Raw genomic sequence first — 20,061 nt, 5'->3', positions numbered from 1 at the left:
CGCCTGCTGGAAGTGCAACTACTTCTTGCACGAACACTGCTTCCGCGCAAGCCGGTCCCTCACGCACCCGGCCCACCCCCACCACCCCCTCACCTTGGTCTCCTATCCCACCTACCCTTCCACCCAATTCTTCTGCAACTCTTGCAACCTCGTTGGGAGCGGCTTCTGCTACTGCTGCTCGGAATGCGACTTTGACGTCCACGTTCATTGCGCACACGCGGACGCGCCTCCGCTTCTCTCGGGCTCTGCTAGCGTCCCTCTTCCTAGTTTTAATGGGGCTCATCATCCCTTCCCCAATTATGTCCCTTCCTAGAGTTGTGTTGTGTTTTGTCTCTGAGTATTCATTTGTATCCATAGTTTCTTTCTCTAATTAATGCTACATTATATTTTATATGTGTAGTAAATAATTGTTTTGCTTTTTTAATAACTAGTTAAGCTAAATTTTTCAAACTTATTTTTGGAATTTTCTTATGGCATGCTAGGGAAGAATAATTGTTGTGTAATGAAGTGTTATTATAGTTTTAATTAAATTATTGTAATATTGTCGTCGAACTAACAAATTTATTAATCAGGAAAATACGATATTATTTTTGGACCCAAATAAAGGCGGCCCAATCAACAGCCCATTATGAATTCCCTAGTCCAAACAAAAGCTACTACCGTTCCAGATTCAACTATATATAGATTTGTTTATTAATAAATAAATGTAGTAAATAATTATCTTAAGTAAATTATTATCTATTTTTTCAATTTTAATTCACCAAAAAAAATTAAGTTAATTTTAAATTTTATTTACCACAAGATCAGAAATTTAAGATTCAATTAACAATTAACTTAAAACTTAAGTATACGAAATGAAGTTAGACCAACAAAAATGATTTTTTTATGTGTTCACTTATTTTTTTAAATCTAATCACGCATTCATTCAATCAAATTGGTCACTGTTCGTGCATTGAAAGAGCTTGCTATAACAATTAAAATTCTTTATCTGCATCATCATATTCAGAGGAATTACAACGCTGTCCATAACCAGCCCAAATCCTTCCCATTGGGAGGGATGGGATAGTTAAGGGTCACCGTTGTAGGTGACCCATCGCAAATAGGCCTAACAATTTTTTACACGACACAATAATTTTTTTGATAGGAATTCATACGAAATTAATGAGTTTGAGTCAAATATTTTTTGGTTTATGTCCTTATCAGGTTGATTTGTTAAGAACCCAATAATTTCTGGTTAGGTTCAGTTTGGACGCAGGTTGGATACAAATAACCCATAATATTATTATTTTTATTATTTTTTAAACAAATTATGCTTTATTTTAATTTTTTTTATTTCTTGAAATCAGGTTTAAATAGTGTAAAACAGATTTTATTTTAAAAATTGTAATATCATGTTTTAATCATATAATAACAGGTTTGGGTCGTTATCGGATAGTGTCAACCCATATTATACCGTATCGTTGCCGGATTTGTGTCAGGTACATGTCATATTCGGGTTTGAAGGTAGCAGATCAGATTCGTGATTGGGTCGACAGTTTCCTTGGCATGCCGGGTTCTGGTATAACCTTATTGGGTTGGGTCGTTATCGAGTCAACCTGATAACGACCCAAACCGGATTATTTGCCAACGCTACTTGCGAGTCAACATCGTTTTTTTCCGTTTTAAAATTTCTCCACTCCCAAATATTACTATTATTTTTCCCTTTTTGATTTTTTCATTTTTTAACCTCCAATTCATAAACTATGGAGGAGAGGTTGCAACTTCTGAGCAAGATTGCTACGGTGGGGAAGATACTCATCCAGAGTCGTATCGCCAGAAATCACTGACGGGATGCGGAGAGTGGCGGACTAGCTTCGTATCTCGTCCAGGTCCTAGACAAAGTGACGGTGGCGGCCAGAGAAGGGTTGCTAGAGCTGTCTACACTGGGCCTTCAGTTGTTTGACGCAGATGCTAAGGCCGCAAACAATCAGTCAAAATTGGAGCGAAAGGTATCCGACATCTCATCTGAAAGGAAATGCTCCCATTTTCATTCTATGGCTTTCTTGCAATAGTATTTTTCTGCCTCATTGTTATAAAGATCTGGTTATCTGAGGCCAAAGACAATGAGGGAAAACAAGAGAAAAAGGTATCCGTCATCCCCTCCTCTGAAAGGGATAAAAACTCCCATCTACTAGGTTATAGAGGTGTTGTTGCAGCAGGTCTTTTTCTCCTCATTCTTAAAAAGATCTTTTCACTCGAGTTTGGGAAAGCTTGTTTGGATTTCATGGAGAATTTTGCTCCTACTTTCTTCTATAGGTTTTTACATTTAGTCGAGCAAACGTATACGAAAAAACAGACGGATGCCAAGGACATGTTAGAAAGTTGGTCGTGGATGTAGAAGGTGGCACGCGTCACCGCCGACATTATCAAGCACTGCGTGACCACCTCTGAAAGCTCCGGTCCTCCTCCGGGCCCCGACGGACCTCTCACGGCACCAACTTCCCCCCAACAGCAGAGACCCTACCCTTTCGTCAACACCACTACTTCCAGCTCTACCGCGGTCCAACCCGCACGGCAACGCCCCTCCCCTCCTCGCCAGAACGCCCCCTTGCCGAATCGCCTTATTGGGTTAGGTCGTTATCGAGTCAACCTGATAACGACCCAAACCGGATGATTTGCCAACGCTACTTGCGAGTCAGCATCGTTTTGTCTGTTTTAAAATTTCTCCACTCCCAAATTTCAGAGTGAGTCGATATTCAAGTTATAATTAATTGTAGTTTTAGGATTCCATTATATAATTTTGATTTTATCAATAAAAATGTAAATTTATAATTTTAATATAATATTTAATTTAAATTAAATTGATTGTTAAAAATAAAATTGAAGTAGTGAGACCCAAAAATATTCAATAAAGCTCCAAAATTATTAATGTCAAGAAAATGCAATTATCAAGCTCAAGGGCTTGAAATTGGTAAATAAAAACCAATACAAGTACCATATGTAACTAATTAAATAATTGAAAAGTAGCAACTGATAGACAATGAGCTTTTTCGGGATAAATATTTCTTTAGCATGAAATTTACACTCCAAGTTAATGATAAGTAGGTGTAAAAGTTTTCCATGAAACAAGAAAAATGTCAAATCTATTCACCACTTCTTACTATATCCTAACTCTAAGGTATTCACCAACATACCTATTATTCAGTTAAAAAATCAATAAATTTACACTAGATCAAAGTTAACCATTCATTTCTATGTATTTCGCTTTTGCCAAATCGAGAGCAACGGTATAAATCAGGCAATCGAAATAGAGGACCGTGAGCATTATGTCGATAACGCGAACTCCCTCAGGTAGGAAGCCAAAATTTCAGAGTGAGAGGATATTCAGAATGCCAGAGAAAACTATATCTGGGTTTAAGGATTTTGTTAGAACATCCATTGAAGCAGATATTATATCATTCCCGCTATGAACTTGAGAATAGTCTATAATAAAGAATCACATATTAGCATACGTATATTGAAATATGCTATATGATTTTGGCCAAAAACAAATAATTTACTTGAAGAGAAATGCTAGGGCAGTATGAAGCATCAAAGATGTGAAAATTTGAACAAAGACATTGTTTCTAAATGTCCTAGTGATGTGTGGACAGTCCAAGCCAATCCATGACATTGCTGCTAAATCTATGACACCATTTAAAAGCTTACAACAAGAATCTATGTCTATGTCACACAAGAGGAGGAAATCCAATGCAAAATTATACTCCCTTCGTCTCCAAAATTCGTCACCATTTGATCCGGCATGAGTTTTAAGAAATGTAATAGAAGGTGAGTTGAAAAAGTTAGTGGCATGTGAGTCCTACTATTATATATTAGTTTTAAAATAAAATGTGATTGAGAATGAGTTAGTGGAATATGGGGTCCATTACAAAAATAGTAAAAATGAAAGGTGACAAATTTTTAGGGATGGACGAAAAAGGAAATAGGTGACAAATTTTCAGGGACGGAGGGAGTATTAGGCACGCCACTTCGTTTCAAAGACAAATGTCTTAAGTTGGGGCACCTGAAAATAAAACCAACTTACTATACCAAAATATTGCAAAGGTGTTGATAGAACTATAAAGTACTCCCTCCGTCCCACTTAAAATGAAACATTTGAAAATTGGCACGGGATTTTATGTAGTGTTGTTTTGTGAGTTAATGAAGAGAGAGTAAAGTAAGAAAGATGAAAAAGTAGAGATATAGTTGTTTCCATTTTAGGAAATGTTTCATTTTTAATGGGACAATCAAAAAAGGAAAACGTTTCATTTTTAATGGGACATGGGGAATACAATAAAAAAGATTGATCATATGAGGTAGAAACGAAACACTTTTCAATTTTTTATTTTACTATGATGCAACATATCATGATGAATAGATATTCCCTTGTATTTAGTGCATAGGGTAGCATCAACGATAGTAGGGATGTCAGTGCAACCTGCAACCCATCTATTGACCCGAAGAGCCAGTTAAATTTAGAGGGTTAAGGTTGGAAATTTTCAATCCGATAAAAGTATAACCTGATTAGCCTCCACCCAGTTAGTCTTCAACCCGAGAGGGGGGTTAGACCCGAAACCCGATGGGCTGAACCGGTGGGTTAGACCTATGTACGATTATTGTCTATTATTTCTTCATGTTTGATATTTATTTCGACAATCATTAATTACATTTATAATATAAATAATTATAAAAAAACCTCAATTTAGTTATGAGAGAATAGTGTTTCTTTGTTTTGTTATACACTTCTATATGGAATAAAGAACATAAACAATGATATTTGTACAGTGTCAGCAAATGAACTTTGAACATTATTTAAGTTTAGATTTAATAAAATGGGACATAAATATAAGAGCATCCGCAACGCTGCCTCGTTGCGGACTCGGTCTCGTCTCGACGAGACGAGACGGCATCGAGACAGCGTTGCGGCTCCCGTCTCGTCTCGACGCCCGACGCGTCCCGGCGAGGCAAGCCTCGAGCTCGCGAGACACGCGCCCGGCGCCACGTGGCGCGCGCGGGCTGCTGGCGTGACGCCCACTCGCCGACCCGCGAGTGGGCGTCGGATTTATGACGTCATAATTCAATTTTTTTTTAAATCAGATTTTTCAAAAAAAAAAAAAAATTAAAATAAAAAACGGTAATATTACCGTTGAACGGTCATATTTTTATTTATTTATTTATTTTTATATATATTCTATATATACTCTTCTCCATTCTCCATTTTACACACAAACACACATCTATTCTCTCATCTCTCTTTCTTTCCTCTCCAATCACTTCTATAAAATCATTCCTTTAATTTTTCTTCTCCCAAATTTAATCAATTATGGATCCATTTGAGCAAATGCGTCGAATAATGGAAGAATCGCTAGAAGCAGATCGACGTAGGGAGGAGGAAGCTGCCGCGCCTCCTAGGCGACGCCGGACATACATCCACCGTAACCAGGAGGAAGCCGCCGCAAGGTTGGAACGTGATTACTTCAGTCCGAACCCGGTGTGGGGAGATATCTACTTCCGTCGCCGTTTCCGTATGTCACGCCCGCTATTTTTGCATATCGCGAATACATTGGCGGCACGGGAAGAGTTCTTCAGAGAAGGGTTCGACGCTGTTGGCCGTCCTAGCCACACGACGCTCCAGAAATGTACTGCGGCGATCCGTCAGCTTGCTACTGGACAAACGGCGGATGCGTTCGACGAATACCTGCACGTCGGAGAATCCACTGGGCGACTTTGTTTGTTGAACTTCTGCAAAGGCGTCCGGGCAGCCTTCACTGCCGAATTTCTGAAGAAGCCAACCACCGCAGATTGTCAGTTTATGCCCCGTCTTCACGAACAAGTGTACGGATTCCCCGGGATGCTCGGGAGTGTCGATTGCATGCATTGGCAATGGAAGAATTGCCCTGTGGCGTTGAAGGGGTCATACACGAGCGGCCACAAAGGCACCCACCCCACCGTTATACTCGAGGCCGTCGCCGACTACCGGCTATGGATTTGGCATGCGTATTTCGGGGTCCCCGGCTCGAACAACGACATCAACGTGCTCAACAACTCCGACCTCTTCGCTGAAGTTCTGAATGCTAAAGCGCCGGCCATCAACTTCGTCGCTAACAATCGCCAGTATAAAATGGGGTACTATCTTGCCGACGGCATCTATCCGAAGTGGCCAACCTTCGTGAAGACGTTCAACAGGCCTACGGACGAAAAACAGTCTCTTTTTGCGCAGAAGCAAGAGTCTGCTCGCAAGGATGTGGAGAGAGCGTTCGGGGTTCTCCAAGCTCGATGGAACATTATCAAAGCCCCGGCTCGACAGTGGTTTATGGAGAATATGGTCGACATCATGTATACGTGCATAATCTTGCACAACATGATTGTCGCCGACGAAGGACCTGAGGCGGGAAATTGGTTCGACCCTGAAACCCCGGGAAGCTCAACCGCAAGTAGTCCGCCTCAAACGGGAGTGCATCCGTCTTTGCAAGAGCGGTTGTCTATTCGGGCAAGGACACGTGATTCTACCGCCCACGCCCAACTCCAGGAGGATCTAATGGAGCACATTTGGGCAAAATTTGGCAACCATTAGATGATCGTCACTAGAGAACTCCTTCTTCTGCTTCTTTGCCTCCATTTTTTTTTATTTGAGTTTAAGTGTGCAATTTGTAATTTCTAGTTTTTTAATTATGTCTTTTTTATTTTTTTAGGTATTTTAAATTGTAATTTTATTTTATTTATAATGAAGTGTGTTTTTTATTAATTGAATTTGTTGGAATTAAAAATAAAAAATGAAATTGAATGAATAGTTAAGAGATGGTTTAGAGATGGAGGGTTGCAGGTGCTGTCTCTTAGTTAAGAGATGAGCTGAAAAGTACAGTAGGACCCATAAATAGTGAAGAGATGAGACGGTTAAGGGACGGATAAGAGATAGCGTTGCGGATGGCCTAAGTTTCATGTTTTACTTTTTCATAAGTATATTATTTTTAGAAGCTCACATTATTTACACATCGTATTTATCATAAAACCCTACCTCCACTCCAAATATTGTGCATGAGCAGTTAATCCCCATATTAAACCTCTGTCTCCTTTCATTGATTATATCAAAGTTCATACAGGTACGATGCCAATTTTAAAAAATAGAGACCACAAAGGAAATTATAACAACATTTAAGTTAAAAAATGTTGTTATCTCTATATTAAAACACAATTCATAATAATCATATCTTGTTTCTTTCTACACATAAAAATATTTTGGGTAAGTACAAAATTAATTGGGGAAATCATTTTTCATAAATAAATAAATCTAAACTCAAAAGTTGTGTAATAGTTCAATGACTAATACTCTATGTACAAGCATTAAGTTATACCTACTAATCAGAAATTACAATTCATTGGTTGAATATGAAGTTTTGGTTATTTTGCACGTGTAGAACATGAAAAAAATATTAGAAGTTGGGATCTAGTCCAAGTCTAAGGCAACCGGCTGTGTTAGTAAAATCTATTGCGTAAGTGGGCAGTTGGAAACTTGGAATTATGGATGGAATTTGTATAATCACATTGTAACCTAAAACCACATCAATAGAGTTAGGTGGTGTGTCTAGGAGATCTTCTAAACCAAGTTTTTTGTTAGGTAGATAGCTTTTATTTTTTCCGAAAAATAGATGCATGCATTTTGTTAGGTAGCTAGCTTTGTACATTATTTATTTTAAAATTGAAGTATGGAGATTAATCACTAGACCTATTTCTACCTTTCATAATTATGTTTATATTTTATAAATTAATTAACAACAACAATGAAATATATACATGATTTATTGAACTGATGAAAATTATTCTATACTACTATCTTTTTTCCAATTACAAGTAAAAAATTGTACAATAAATTTTAATCTAAATATCCATAGGGTAAGAAATATTATACACAAAATATGGTAAATTCAGAATTAACAAAATACTACTCCTATAAAATAATGTAGAATTACTAACTAAGTCCCGTTACAAAAAATGATATTTCTATATCTTAAAAAGCTTTCAAACCCTATTCATAATTATATTTATATTTTATACTACCTCCGTCCACAAAAAATATATTACCATTTTAGCTCGTCCATTAAAATTAGACTAATTTTAAATATAAAAATTTTTAAACAATATTTTGAAACATAGTACCATATATTATAATAATATGTATTTGACAATTACTAATACTACTTTCACCACACATTTCTACTTCTCTCTCTTAATTTACTTCTCTCTCTTAATTTACTGATTGCGTGTTAAAAAAGTGTTACTTATTACTTTGTCCGTTACTTATTACTTTATCCATTTCTTTTTATGAAAGTAGTACTAGTATTTTATAAATCAATAAAAATCATAATCAGTCTCTAAAATTATACAAATCGAATATAATTAGAAATCCACATCTAAAAGTATATCTATCTCCATAAAATTATAATCAGCCTCCCTCTTCGAAATTGGCAAACTAACACTCCACTAATCACAGTCATTATATTCAAACATTGGTTGGCTCCCTTCCCCAACCATCATTTTGTAACACGATCAAACCATTTGTCAATAGTATAAAGTTATATTTTGAAGTCTAAATTTATTTTTCCAATTAAAAAAAAATCACATTTGGTTTTATAATAGCCGTAGAGTAAGAAATACCACACACAAAATATGGTCAACTTCAAACTAAATACAAATAATGTAGAATTATATATTAAATTCTATTATAGCAAAGACATTATTAGAGCATCCATAATAGCAATAGGCCAGCCACTCTCTCTCTGCCACATCAGCAACACTAAAAATCCACCTGCCACATCAGCATTTAACTCAAATGGGCTAGCCTTAGGCAAGCCACAATAGAAATAATTCAAAAACAACTACATTTACGGAATTAAACACAAAATACGGAATTAAATTTACGACACATATACGGGAAAAATTCGTTAATTTTATTTAAATAAAAAAAGTACATTAACTAAAAATCAAAAAAATTATATAATAAAAAAAAATCCGGGCTTCCACACACGAGCCACCGCCCCACTCTACTCCTCACTAATTTATTAAAAAAATACATTAAAAAATGTTAGTATGCCTTGAATCCGTTATAGTTTGCCGCTAGCGAACGAGGGTTTCTGTTTTAGGTCTTAATTTTGTATTGGACCTAGTTGTTGTTGTCCATCGCTAGATGTCGCTCTTGTACAGAAATTTAGTGAGAGAGAAAATCGCGTTTATATAGTTTTTCAAAAATTTTAAAAAAATTAAAAAATAGCGCTAGCCGATTGCTGGCCGATCGACACGCCACAATGGCGGCCAGCGCCATCAAATCGGCTAGCCCACGCCGATTTTTTCGCCGATTTTCGGCTGACCGATCGCAATGGTTCGGCTAGCCGACCGGCTAGCGACGCGAATCGGCTAGCCGTCATTGTGGATGCTCTTATATCTTACTCCCTTCATCTCACAAAAGATGTCACACTTGTGGGATGGCACGGGATTTTAGGAGGTTTTGTTTTGTGTGTTAAATGGAGAGAGAAAATATAATTTTTATATTAGAGAGAACTTTTTCCAAAAAGAGATATGTGACATCTTTTGTGAGATAAATTAAAATGGAAAGTGTGACGTCTTCTGTGGGACGGAGGGAGTACTTTGAAGGTTGTCAAATGTTAGAAAATCTTTGCAAATAATTTTCCTTACCAAACGAAGGTGTCGGAATCTATTACCGAACGAATAGCATATTCGAAGCACTTATTCTTTCTCTCAATATGTAGCATTCAATATGATACTGTAATTTTAAATTACTTTAATGATGTCTTAATTGAGAATTTTATTCTGCCATATTTAATACTCAAATTATTTTCTCACACAAAAACACACCCAACAAATAGTTAAGAGTCAAAATCAGACGCCACACGCCCCTTTTTTGTGTCCATTTGCCGCACCAAATCGCCAGCTTCATTCAAATACAATTACAAATAAGAGAGAGGCCATTTTTCCCAATTGTTGAATTTGCCCCTTCCTTCCCTCACCACCAACCCTTCAATTTGTACGTTCAATTATAACTCACATCAATACTTCTTCATCTTTCACTCATTTCCTCAATTCGCATGCAACCACCATTTTTCCGCCGTCAACTTTCTTGAAATTCACTATTTCCTCGGTTCCATCGAACACCCCTTTTGATTCTTGATACATAAAGGTGAGATCTTTATCTGTTTCTCTCATCTTTTCTTGCATTTGCCTGATTGTTCTCTTGATTTTTGTTGTCCCCTGTCTTTTTAAGGTTAAGCTTTCGATTTCACTTTTGTTTCTGTTATTTATATTTGGTCAATCTTTAGTTCCAGTTTTAGGATTTTAGATAAAAGAATCTGTTGGTGGATCTAGATTTTAGTTGTTGGTATAATTAGGTTGTGATGTTTTTTCATTTGATTTCTTATTTTTGATAATCTTCAACTATGATTAGGTTGTGATTGCTGATTTAGTGATGTTCAGTTTCAATTTTGATGTTCTTGATTACTTGTTTGAGAAAATGAAAACTCTCTTAAGTTTGTGGGATGGTTGACTGGACTAGGTTATGTTTCTATTCAGAAGATTATGATTTGCAGGAACTCATTTTGGTGAAATGCGAGAAATTTTTGTGTTTACTTTCACCCGATGATAATTGTCATCTAGTATAATATGATCGTTTTAGTTCAGTAAACATCGTCTAAGCTCGTTACGTTTTGTTCCATCCAGAATGGCCTCCGCAGCATTTCACCAAACAGTTGTGACTCTTCAGTCTCGCGGTTACTTTAGTAACTCTTGCCACGATCGGGATAATGGAATCGCTTCATTTAGGTCAATTTCAAAAGGCGTCAAGCTAGATATTACTCTGACAAGAAGAGAAACTTATTCCTCTAGGAGGAGACAAGTCGCTGTGACTCAGGCGTCGGCCTCACACTCCACAACAGTCCCTGACCCGGTTTTGTCCCCATCAAGTGGCACCCCAAGCGACTCCAAGAAGAAATCAAGTAATGCGTTCTTCAAGTTGGCTCACCAATGGGAAATATGACAACCTTTTTTTGTTCTTCGTGATATTATTTCTAATGTTTTGTTGTTCAGGTGAAGCTGCACTGATTCTGATCAGGCATGGTGAGTCTATGTGGAATGAGAAGAACCTGTTCACCGGTTGTGTTGATGTGCCACTCACCACGAAGGGGGTGGAAGAAGCTATAGAAGCTGGTAAAAGAATCAGCAACATACCAGTCGACATGATCTATACTTCTTCGTTAATTCGTGCACAAATGACTGCTATGCTTGCAATGACCGAACATCGTCGCAAGAAGGTATTCCTTCAAATTAATGAAGTCCTTTCTTCAATAAATATGGTATATCTGTTAATCTGAATTGCAGTTGACGATACAACAGATATTGCCTTCATTATCTTCTTTGATATTTTGGAGATGGTGTTTGTGGTTCGTTTGTGCATTGGTTAAGCAAAAGTTTCATGCTCTGATGTGTCGTAATATACAAAGATCTTGACTACAAACACTTTTCTGTATGCAGGTTCCAATCATTTTGCACGATGAGAATGAGCAAGCAAGAGCATGGAGCCAAATCTTTAGCGAAGATACTAAGAAACAATGCATCCCAGTTGTAACTGCTTGGCAGCTAAACGAGAGAATGTAAGTCACTTATCCAACTTCAATGCTGCCGTTGTGTTGGTTGCATTACATGACACCTGACCCGTGAGTTACTCTATATGTAGGTATGGAGAACTACAGGGCCTGAATAAGCAAGAAACGGCTGATAGATATGGGACCGAACAAGTCCATGTGTGGCGACGCAGTTACGACACACCTCCTCCAAACGGCGAGAGTCTGGAAATGTGTGCTGAGAGAGCTGTGGCATACTTCACTGAATTTGTATGAAAACTTTTTCAAAATCTCTGTATATACTCGTCTAATGCTTATTTAAGGTGCTGTATTAATAACTATTTGGTCGAACAGATTCAGCCTCAGCTTTTGTCTGGGAAGAACGTGATGATTGCGGCCCATGGAAACTCACTTAGGTCCATTATCATGTATCTGGACAAGCTGACTTCTCAAGAGGTGGGAATGAGATCGAGGGAATTTGGTTTAGTTACGTGCAACTATAAAAACTCTATGTTTCTCTTATCAGGTCATCAGCTTGGAGTTATCAACTGGGATACCGATGCTTTACATTTTTAAAGAGGGTAGATTTATTCGCAGGGGTAGCCCCGTGGCACCAACTGAAACTAGTGTTTATGCTTACACTAAGGTATGTGACTTTTTTCTCCGCCATTCTTAACGAGATCTTTGTTTGTGATCATGCAAATGATTGTTGAAATGCTGTCACTTTCTCTACACAATTACATTGATTCTTTTTGGTGAGATGAACATACTAACTGCAGTACTTATTAACCAAAAAAATATGCGATGGGGTACTGGTTGTTCGGGTGGAATCTATTAAACATACTGACTGCGTTACTTACAAAATACTGATTTTGTTGAAGAAGGATATCAATAAAAAAGAAAAAATGTGCTTATCACTCTGCTTTTTGGCTAAGAAAAGCTTTATATACTCTTTTGATTTCCTACCACTGAAATGAAGTGGATCAAAGTCATTTCATTCATATCTCCAACTAGATTTGGATGCTTTCATCTATCCTATGTCAAACCAGACATGATTTTGTTGCTATCTAAGTTGTACTAATGCATCATATGATCAGTGGGGGCCTAAAATTATGGACTTCATAATTCATACTTGCCTTATATAATAATAAAGGATTATGTGTGAAATTTCCATATTTTTTTGCTTTTTTCTTAACTTATTACTTGTATGAGGTCATCAATAATAAAAGTTCACTCTTCTTCCTTTTGGCACTGTAATGCAGAGTTTGGCTCAATACAGGCAGAAGTTAGATGAAAAGTTCCAATCCTGATGGAGCTATGACTTCGAGTATATTGTTTTCTGCAATAAATTTCTTAGTTAAGAAATCAGAATCCTGGAAGATGCACAGGCAACCGTGCATGCCGTCTGTTTCTTCCTTCAACCAGCTTTAGTGTCGTATTCACTCGATTGATTGTTGTATCTGAACCTACAAAAACTTATAAAAAAGGGCACTCTGAAGAGTGTTATACCATTTAGTTTTGCACTGTTGCAGAACTTGTGTATTAGATCTTATTTTTTTGTATATTGGTATTGGAACTCCAATAAATGAAACGTTTGATGTGTCTTACATTAGATTACAACATTAATAGCGCGTTCATCGCCCCCCACGCCTATGTAGAGGGTGCCCTCATCGATAACCAGGGCTCCATCTTCGTCCGCATGGCTAAAACTCTCACATGGATTGATATCAAATCCAATATCTTTAGTCTCTCCCTGACTCAATGCCACAGTCTCGAACTCAACCAACTGTCTCCTTGTACCACCACTTCCGGGGTTGTTGCTTCTAACAAACAACAACACTGGATGCTTACCAGCCATCGAACCATGGTTGGTGACTCTCACTTGAGCTGAAAACTTGATGCTCTCGCAGCCCTCGCTCCCCAGTTCAGACACAGATATCGAACCAGATTTCTTCACGGCCGATGAACTGTTCAGAAAGAGGCTGCCACGGCTGACTGAGATTAGCTTGTAAGTGTAGTTTGTGTAGCTGAGTCCATAGCCGAATTCGTACACTGTCGGACCAGTGTAGAATCTGTAGGTTCGCCCCGGATAGCCTTGAGACGGATCAGGCCTCATCCTCATATCCGTCATCGCCACCTTGCTGAACTCTTTCGGATACCAAGTAACCGGTAGTTTCCCACCTGGATTGTTGTCTCCAAACAGAGTCTGAGCCACTGCAATCCCTCCGGCCTCACCTGGATACCCGGCCCACAAAATGCTCCCGATTTTGGGGTTTCGCTTAGCGAAGGAGACATCAACAGGGCCTCCACATAACAGCACCAGCACAACCGGCTTCACAGCAGCTTCTGCAACAGCTGTGATCAGATCCTCTTGATGCCCAGGCAGCCCGAGCTCGACCCTATCGAGCTTCTCCCTCTCCAACGACTGATCCAGCCCCATAACTAGGACAACGCGATCCGCCTCCTTCGCAATGGCCACTGCTGCATCAGTTGAAACTGAGGTGCAGTTGGAAAACTCACAGCCTTGATCAAATTTGGTGGGAATGTTGTAGAGATTGTCGAGTGCTTGGAGGATTGAGACGGTTTTGCACGGATAGCCTTCGTAGTTTCCAGTGAAGATGGCGGAGGAGTTGGAGTTGGGGCCGATGAGGGCGAGGGACTTGGTGGAGGTCTTGGAGAAAGGGAGGAGGGCGGCTTCGTTTTTGAGGAGGACGATGCCGGAGCGTGCTGCCTCGAGGGCGAGGTCTTGGTGGTCGTTGCTGCAGACGGAGGTGGCGTTGATGGAGCCGTATTGGAGCTTTCTCGGATCGCCGTTGAAGTGGCCGAGCCTCATTCGGATGGAGAAGAGGTTGAGAAGAGCTCTGTCTATGTCTGACTCTGATACTTTCTTCTTTTCCACAGCTGATTTTGTGTATTTTAACAAATAGCTGCCACAGTTCACATCCATACCTGGGAATTTCTTGTCAAAAATTTGTTATACTTATTACTGTTATGTACTCCCAATCAAAACAAAACATGTTTTATGCACACTAAAATAATTTAATTTTTAATTAGTTGAGACTAAATAACACAGTATAACATTTTTAATATGATAATTATAAAAATAAGTATCATGCACATGTAATACAAAATAGTAATATCTAGTCAAAACAAATTCAAGGTACCAAAAAGACAAATATATATGAGAGACCTTTATAAGAAAAAGGAAGCAACTTAAGTGGCACCACCACCAATTAACAAAAATGAAGTTGATGGAAAATGAATTATTAGTAAAATGAAATCCAATTTCTAGTTATTAAAAATGAAATTGGTTGATAGTTTCTATTCGATTTTAATGAAATAAGCTAAACGTAAGGACATACTCCCTCCGTCCACGAATAGAAGTCCTGTTTTTTCATTTTAGTCCGTCCTCGAATAAGAGTTCCGGTTCACTTTTACCATAAATGGTAATAGTGTTCCACCTTCAACTAACTTATTCCACTCACATTTCATTTAAAACTAATATATACAAATGGGACTCCTATTCCACTAACTTTTTTCCACCCACTTTTCTTAACATTTCTTAAAACACGTGCCGCCCATGAATGAGACTCTTAATGATGGACGGAGGGAGTATAAGTTACTAACATAGTACTAATCCAAATCCTACACGTTGACATATGCATAGGCAAGAAAATAAATTTCTAACCACGTGGAGCTAAAACAATTATTTGTCACGGAATACATAGTGGAGTATCAAAATAGGAGTGTAAGACAACAATATATTGGAGAAAAAGGACAAGATATATACCAGCTTTAAGCACGGCTGCGACTGCATCTTCTGGTTCTTTGGCATAGCCTTGGGGGTCATAAATTATAGCAACGGCATCGCAATCCGATGCAATGTACCTTATCGAGAATATATATTTTGTTAGGTGATTCAGATCATTGATAGATGATTTTACATAATAATTTATGTAAAATTTGTAAGAATTTATGAAAGTGAACATTTGAAAAAATAGGCTCGGTTGGGGCTTAGAGAATTCGAATTTACCCTTCAAATCCCCATTGTTGGCGAGCTGTTGCGGTTAAAAGATTTCGATCAGCGCAGCTAGGAATGCCATTCACGCGATTATACGCGCACATTATGCCGCTTGCCTTGCCCTGCTCCACGCACGCCTTGAAGGGCGGTTGGAACGAATCCGCCATATCCTGCTTCGTCACCTACAATCAAAGGTGGACACACAAATTTATTTTGATACTTACAATACATTCTAAATTTTGAGACAATAATATGAATAAAAACCAAATACTTTAGGCTGGTGGGACAATAATTTTCATATACTATATGAATGAAATTTTTTGAGACGTTTCTATTCGGCTGTTATTTTTGCGAAAATAATACATAGTAGGCTTATGCCACCTCCTTGCTAAGTGTACATGTTCGGCAGCCCATGAAATAAAATACGAGATTGAGAGTAACTTACTTTGGCATCGAAGCGATAGCGATCGATGCCCTTCCAATTGTCCAAGTCGTGCGCAGTGTAGTGCTTGCAGCAAGCCGAGGCCATCAGATTTCCCTCACTCATTATCTCTCCTCCTTCAAAGCTATCCCCCTGCAGCCCTCTAACGTACGCCACCGCGTACTTTCCCGCCACCAACGGATCTTCCCCGGCCGTCTCCTGCCCTCTCCCCCACCTCGGGTCCCTCAGGATGTTTATATTCGGCGCCCAAAACGTCATCCCCTTCCCCTGCCCGCCGTTGAAAAACGCCCTGCTCTCTTTCCCAATCGCCTGCATTTCACTCATATTTTATTAGTTATAAAATTAATATATAAAAGTAGGACTGTCATATTAATTTTTTTATTTATGATTCTTTTTTACATTTCTTAAAACAACGTGTACCTGTGCAATGCGGTACCAGAGGGAGGAGTCGAAGGAGGCGGCGGAGAGGATGATTTGGGGGAACATGGTGGCGGACTTGATGGCGCCGCCGAAGCTGATCCCCTTCCCGTGGCGGGAGACGCCGTGCAGCGCCTCCGACCACCACTCGTAGGCGGAGACGTTGAGGCGGGGGACGGAGGGGGCGTTGTTGACGAGCTGCTGGACTTTCTCATCGAGCGTGAGCCGCGAGACGAGATCCTTGGCCCGGGCCGCAACGGGCAAACTAGCGTTGCAGAATGGCAGCGAATTAGTTGAGGGGTTTGATGGATCACATGAAAATGGGGGAGTGGCGTCGGATTGTGCTGAATTTGTGTAGAGGAGTATCACAATGATGAAGAGTGGGAGGTTATGGGCTCTCATTTTTTGAGAATTGATGGAAAGTGGTGTGATTTTGTCCTATTTAAATGGTGCAATGTGATTGTGCTAGGACTATAGATTCTATAATTAATGATTTGTAATTTTATTTAGTGGGCATGATAATAATATCGATTGAATTTTAATGATAATAGAGTGGTAACATAAAGTTAATTTGGGCTGCGTTATTAAGATTTTGGTCATAGTTTATATGATAGGAAAGTCGTCTAATAAAGTCAATTTGGAATGCATTTCACGACAAAAATTACCAATAACATCAGCACTACTGATTATCATCTTCTTCACAAGTCAAATATATTTATTTGCTTCGGAAAATTATCTTATCTATACGTTAGGTGAAGAGAGTGAAATAATATAAAAAAATATACTTATGGAGTATTATTATAATATTTCATCAGTTTCCATCACAAAAGAATACTAAAGCGTCAGATTGTTAATCCATTGTACGAGTTATTCGTACAGAGGGTTCGAATCCCTCTCTTTCCGTTTATTTATTTATTTATATTTTATATATTAAAATTTTATTTATATATTTTTTTCAATTTAAAAAAATCTTAGTGAAACATGTGAGTGGATAAAATCCTAAGAAAATTTAAAAATGAATCAAGAAATCTTTTGTATTTTATTGTTCATGTCCATGAGTATTCCACAATTTTAGACATCGGGGAATATTTTGTGTGTCTAATTTTATTTAGTGTTTAAATAAGTACTCCTACCACTTTTTTTGTCAATTCTAAATATAGGTTATATTTACCTCACGACTATTTATATATACATCACTCTAAATTTGATGTTGGTTATTAGTTATAACAAATGTTAGTGGATACTTCTTTTTTTACTGCAGAAAGAGTCTCATTACTAGTGTGACAAAAAAGGTTATTTTTGGCGGATAATGAGTGGTTGCAAGACTAATTAAAGATCGAGTGTGTTAATCTATCCTTAGCTTCTCTAGTTTGTAGGAAACTGCACAATGCAGCAGTTCGTTTCTCCGAATCCGCTCGCCTCCATCGGCACCACCACCTCCAAGCATTCGCTCATTTGCTGGATTGAAATGTAACACCATATCATAATTAATTTAGAATGACTAGTGAATAAAAATTGCATACACTAAACTTTGAAAAGCATAGATAATTTTTGGAAGACTGAGGGAATGTGGTGTGAATTTGTCCTATTTAAAATGGTCGAATGTGATTGTACTAGGACAATAAATTTTGCAATTAATGGTTCGTTATTTAGTGGGTATGCAATGGGAAAGTTGTGTGAATTTGTCCTATTTAAAATGGTCGAATGTGATTGCACTAGGACTATAGATTATGCAATTAATGATTCATTATTTACCGGGTATGAAAATTCCAACGATGTTAGTATCTATAAAGGGGTGAGGTTAGTATCTATAAAGAGGTGTTCAGTTGCCAATATTAAATCTCATGATTAAATATGTATCATGTTTGGTTCATGAGATTGAATTTTATAACTTAATTTTAGATGGATAATCTCATGATAATTAGTCATAGCCTCTCCCCTCTAACTAAAATAATCTCACAACTTAATCCTAGATGGATAGTCTCATGATTATTAGTTTTGGCAACCGAACGCCACCGTATTGGTTTAATAGGAGAGTAACCCATAATGAATGGATAGTCTAGAAAAGTCAATTTGGAGTACTCCCATGATAATGAATGCATTTCATGACAAAAGTTACCAACAAAATATAAAAGTAATATGCCTTGGAATTTATTTACTTGGGAAAATTATCTATTATATTATTATAGATAGATATGACATAAATAGAATATAATACATAATATTTCATCACTTATCGTCAGAAAAGGAATATGTTTAAAAACAATATCCCACCATTCTTTTAGTCTACTGAGGAATATTTTGTGGGTCTAATTTTAACAACTTAATTAGTATTGCAATATCATCTTTTATTATTGCTTTCATTGCTGCCTCCAACAAATCGCTACATATGCATATTACTCTTTCCTTTTTATTTTTCCTTTTTTGTCCGTTTGTCAGTAAATGTCTTATTTCACTTTTACAATATTTGGTAAGTGGATTCTATATTTCACTCATATTTTATTATAAAAACCAATATATAAAAAGTAGGTCTCACATTACACTAACTTTTTTATCCACTTTACTGCATAAAATCAAACAATTTAATTTCTTAAAACTCGTGCCGGTCAAATATGAAACATTTAATTATGAACGGAGAAAGTAAACTCTAGAATGATATTTTCTATGGTGTTTAATTTTTATATTAAAAAATAATTAACATTCACATTTTTAAAATTTAATTGGGACACCGAGATTAAAGAAAATGCTCCAACAAAAGGAGTACAGATAGAGTATTTGTAAGTGACTGAAAAAATAATAGAGTATTATGATGTTTGGACGAAGGATGAAAGCAATGTTTTAAAAATCGGATCGGCCGGCGAACCGATGTCGTTACTGGTTCACTGGTCGAACCATTGGTTGAACTGGAATACTATTTATATATATATTTATTTATTTATTTAGTAGTAAATAATAAAATTTAATTAAATAAATATTATAGCATTATACATTTAATAGTATTATTATATAAAACAAGTCTTGTGTATTAGTAGAATATTTATAGACATTAAGTTTAAATACAATAAAAATCCTATAAAATCCTACATCTACCTTAAATAAGAGAAAAAAAAATGTTAACAGCAAATATAAGTGACGCTAAGTAACTTTCAAGAATAAACTATTTTTTGCTATATAAACATATGGAAAGTAATAAACAAATACTTTGAAAATAGCTCCCCTACCTAATACCTACACCTAAAGTCTGAATCCCTATTGCTGCAAGCCTGCAATGAATCCCTATTTTGAAATGACCGAAATTTCTGGAAATGAAATACACCTCCCACTCCGCCCACTCCTTGCACATGTTCTCAAATCACAATGTTCTCAAATCACAATCACCATTTTCCTTTTGACTCTCCATCTCTCTCTCTTTCTATATCTCATTCTTCTTAAAATTCTTCTCTATGTGTGCCAATCTCCACTCTTTCTTCTTCTAGTATGGCAACCACCACAAATCCGAAGATCTATGTTGCCATGACGCAGTGATGGACGGGAATGAG

The 20,061-nt window shown here is 37.4% G+C and overlaps 2 protein-coding genes across 2 annotated transcripts; one reads left to right on the top strand and one right to left on the bottom strand.

Moving 5' to 3' along the window:
• The first annotated feature begins 9,937 nt into the window (after positions 1-9,937).
• Positions 9,938-13,249, top strand: LOC148929421 (2,3-bisphosphoglycerate-dependent phosphoglycerate mutase 1-like). The gene is made up of 8 exons (XM_089056792.1): positions 9,938-10,207; positions 10,744-11,018; positions 11,110-11,333; positions 11,554-11,672; positions 11,756-11,912; positions 11,997-12,098; positions 12,169-12,288; positions 12,905-13,249. Exons 2-8 carry the CDS (start codon positions 10,745-10,747, stop codon positions 12,950-12,952), a joined length of 1,044 nt encoding a protein of 347 aa, XP_088912918.1. The 5' UTR covers positions 9,938-10,207; position 10,744; the 3' UTR covers positions 12,953-13,249.
• Positions 13,185-16,944, bottom strand: LOC148929420 (putative beta-D-xylosidase 7). Its single transcript, XM_089056791.1, has 5 exons — positions 16,526-16,944; positions 16,109-16,414; positions 15,676-15,845; positions 15,433-15,530; positions 13,185-14,591 (listed from the first exon to the last, which is right to left on the bottom strand). The coding sequence occupies exons 1-5, from the start codon at positions 16,922-16,924 to the stop codon at positions 13,252-13,254; spliced, it is 2,313 nt and encodes a 770-aa protein (XP_088912917.1). The 5' UTR covers positions 16,925-16,944; the 3' UTR covers positions 13,185-13,251.
• Positions 16,945-20,061: the final 3,117 nt, after the last annotated feature.

This window comes from Salvia hispanica, chromosome 4 (genome assembly GCF_029641045.1).
Source record: "Salvia hispanica isolate PSC_SH4W2 chromosome 4, Shi_PSC_v1, whole genome shotgun sequence".
In the NCBI taxonomy this organism is placed as follows: domain Eukaryota; kingdom Viridiplantae; phylum Streptophyta; class Magnoliopsida; order Lamiales; family Lamiaceae; genus Salvia; species Salvia hispanica.
Note: the sequence above shows the minus strand (reverse complement) of the source record. Positions and strands in the feature narration are given on the sequence as shown.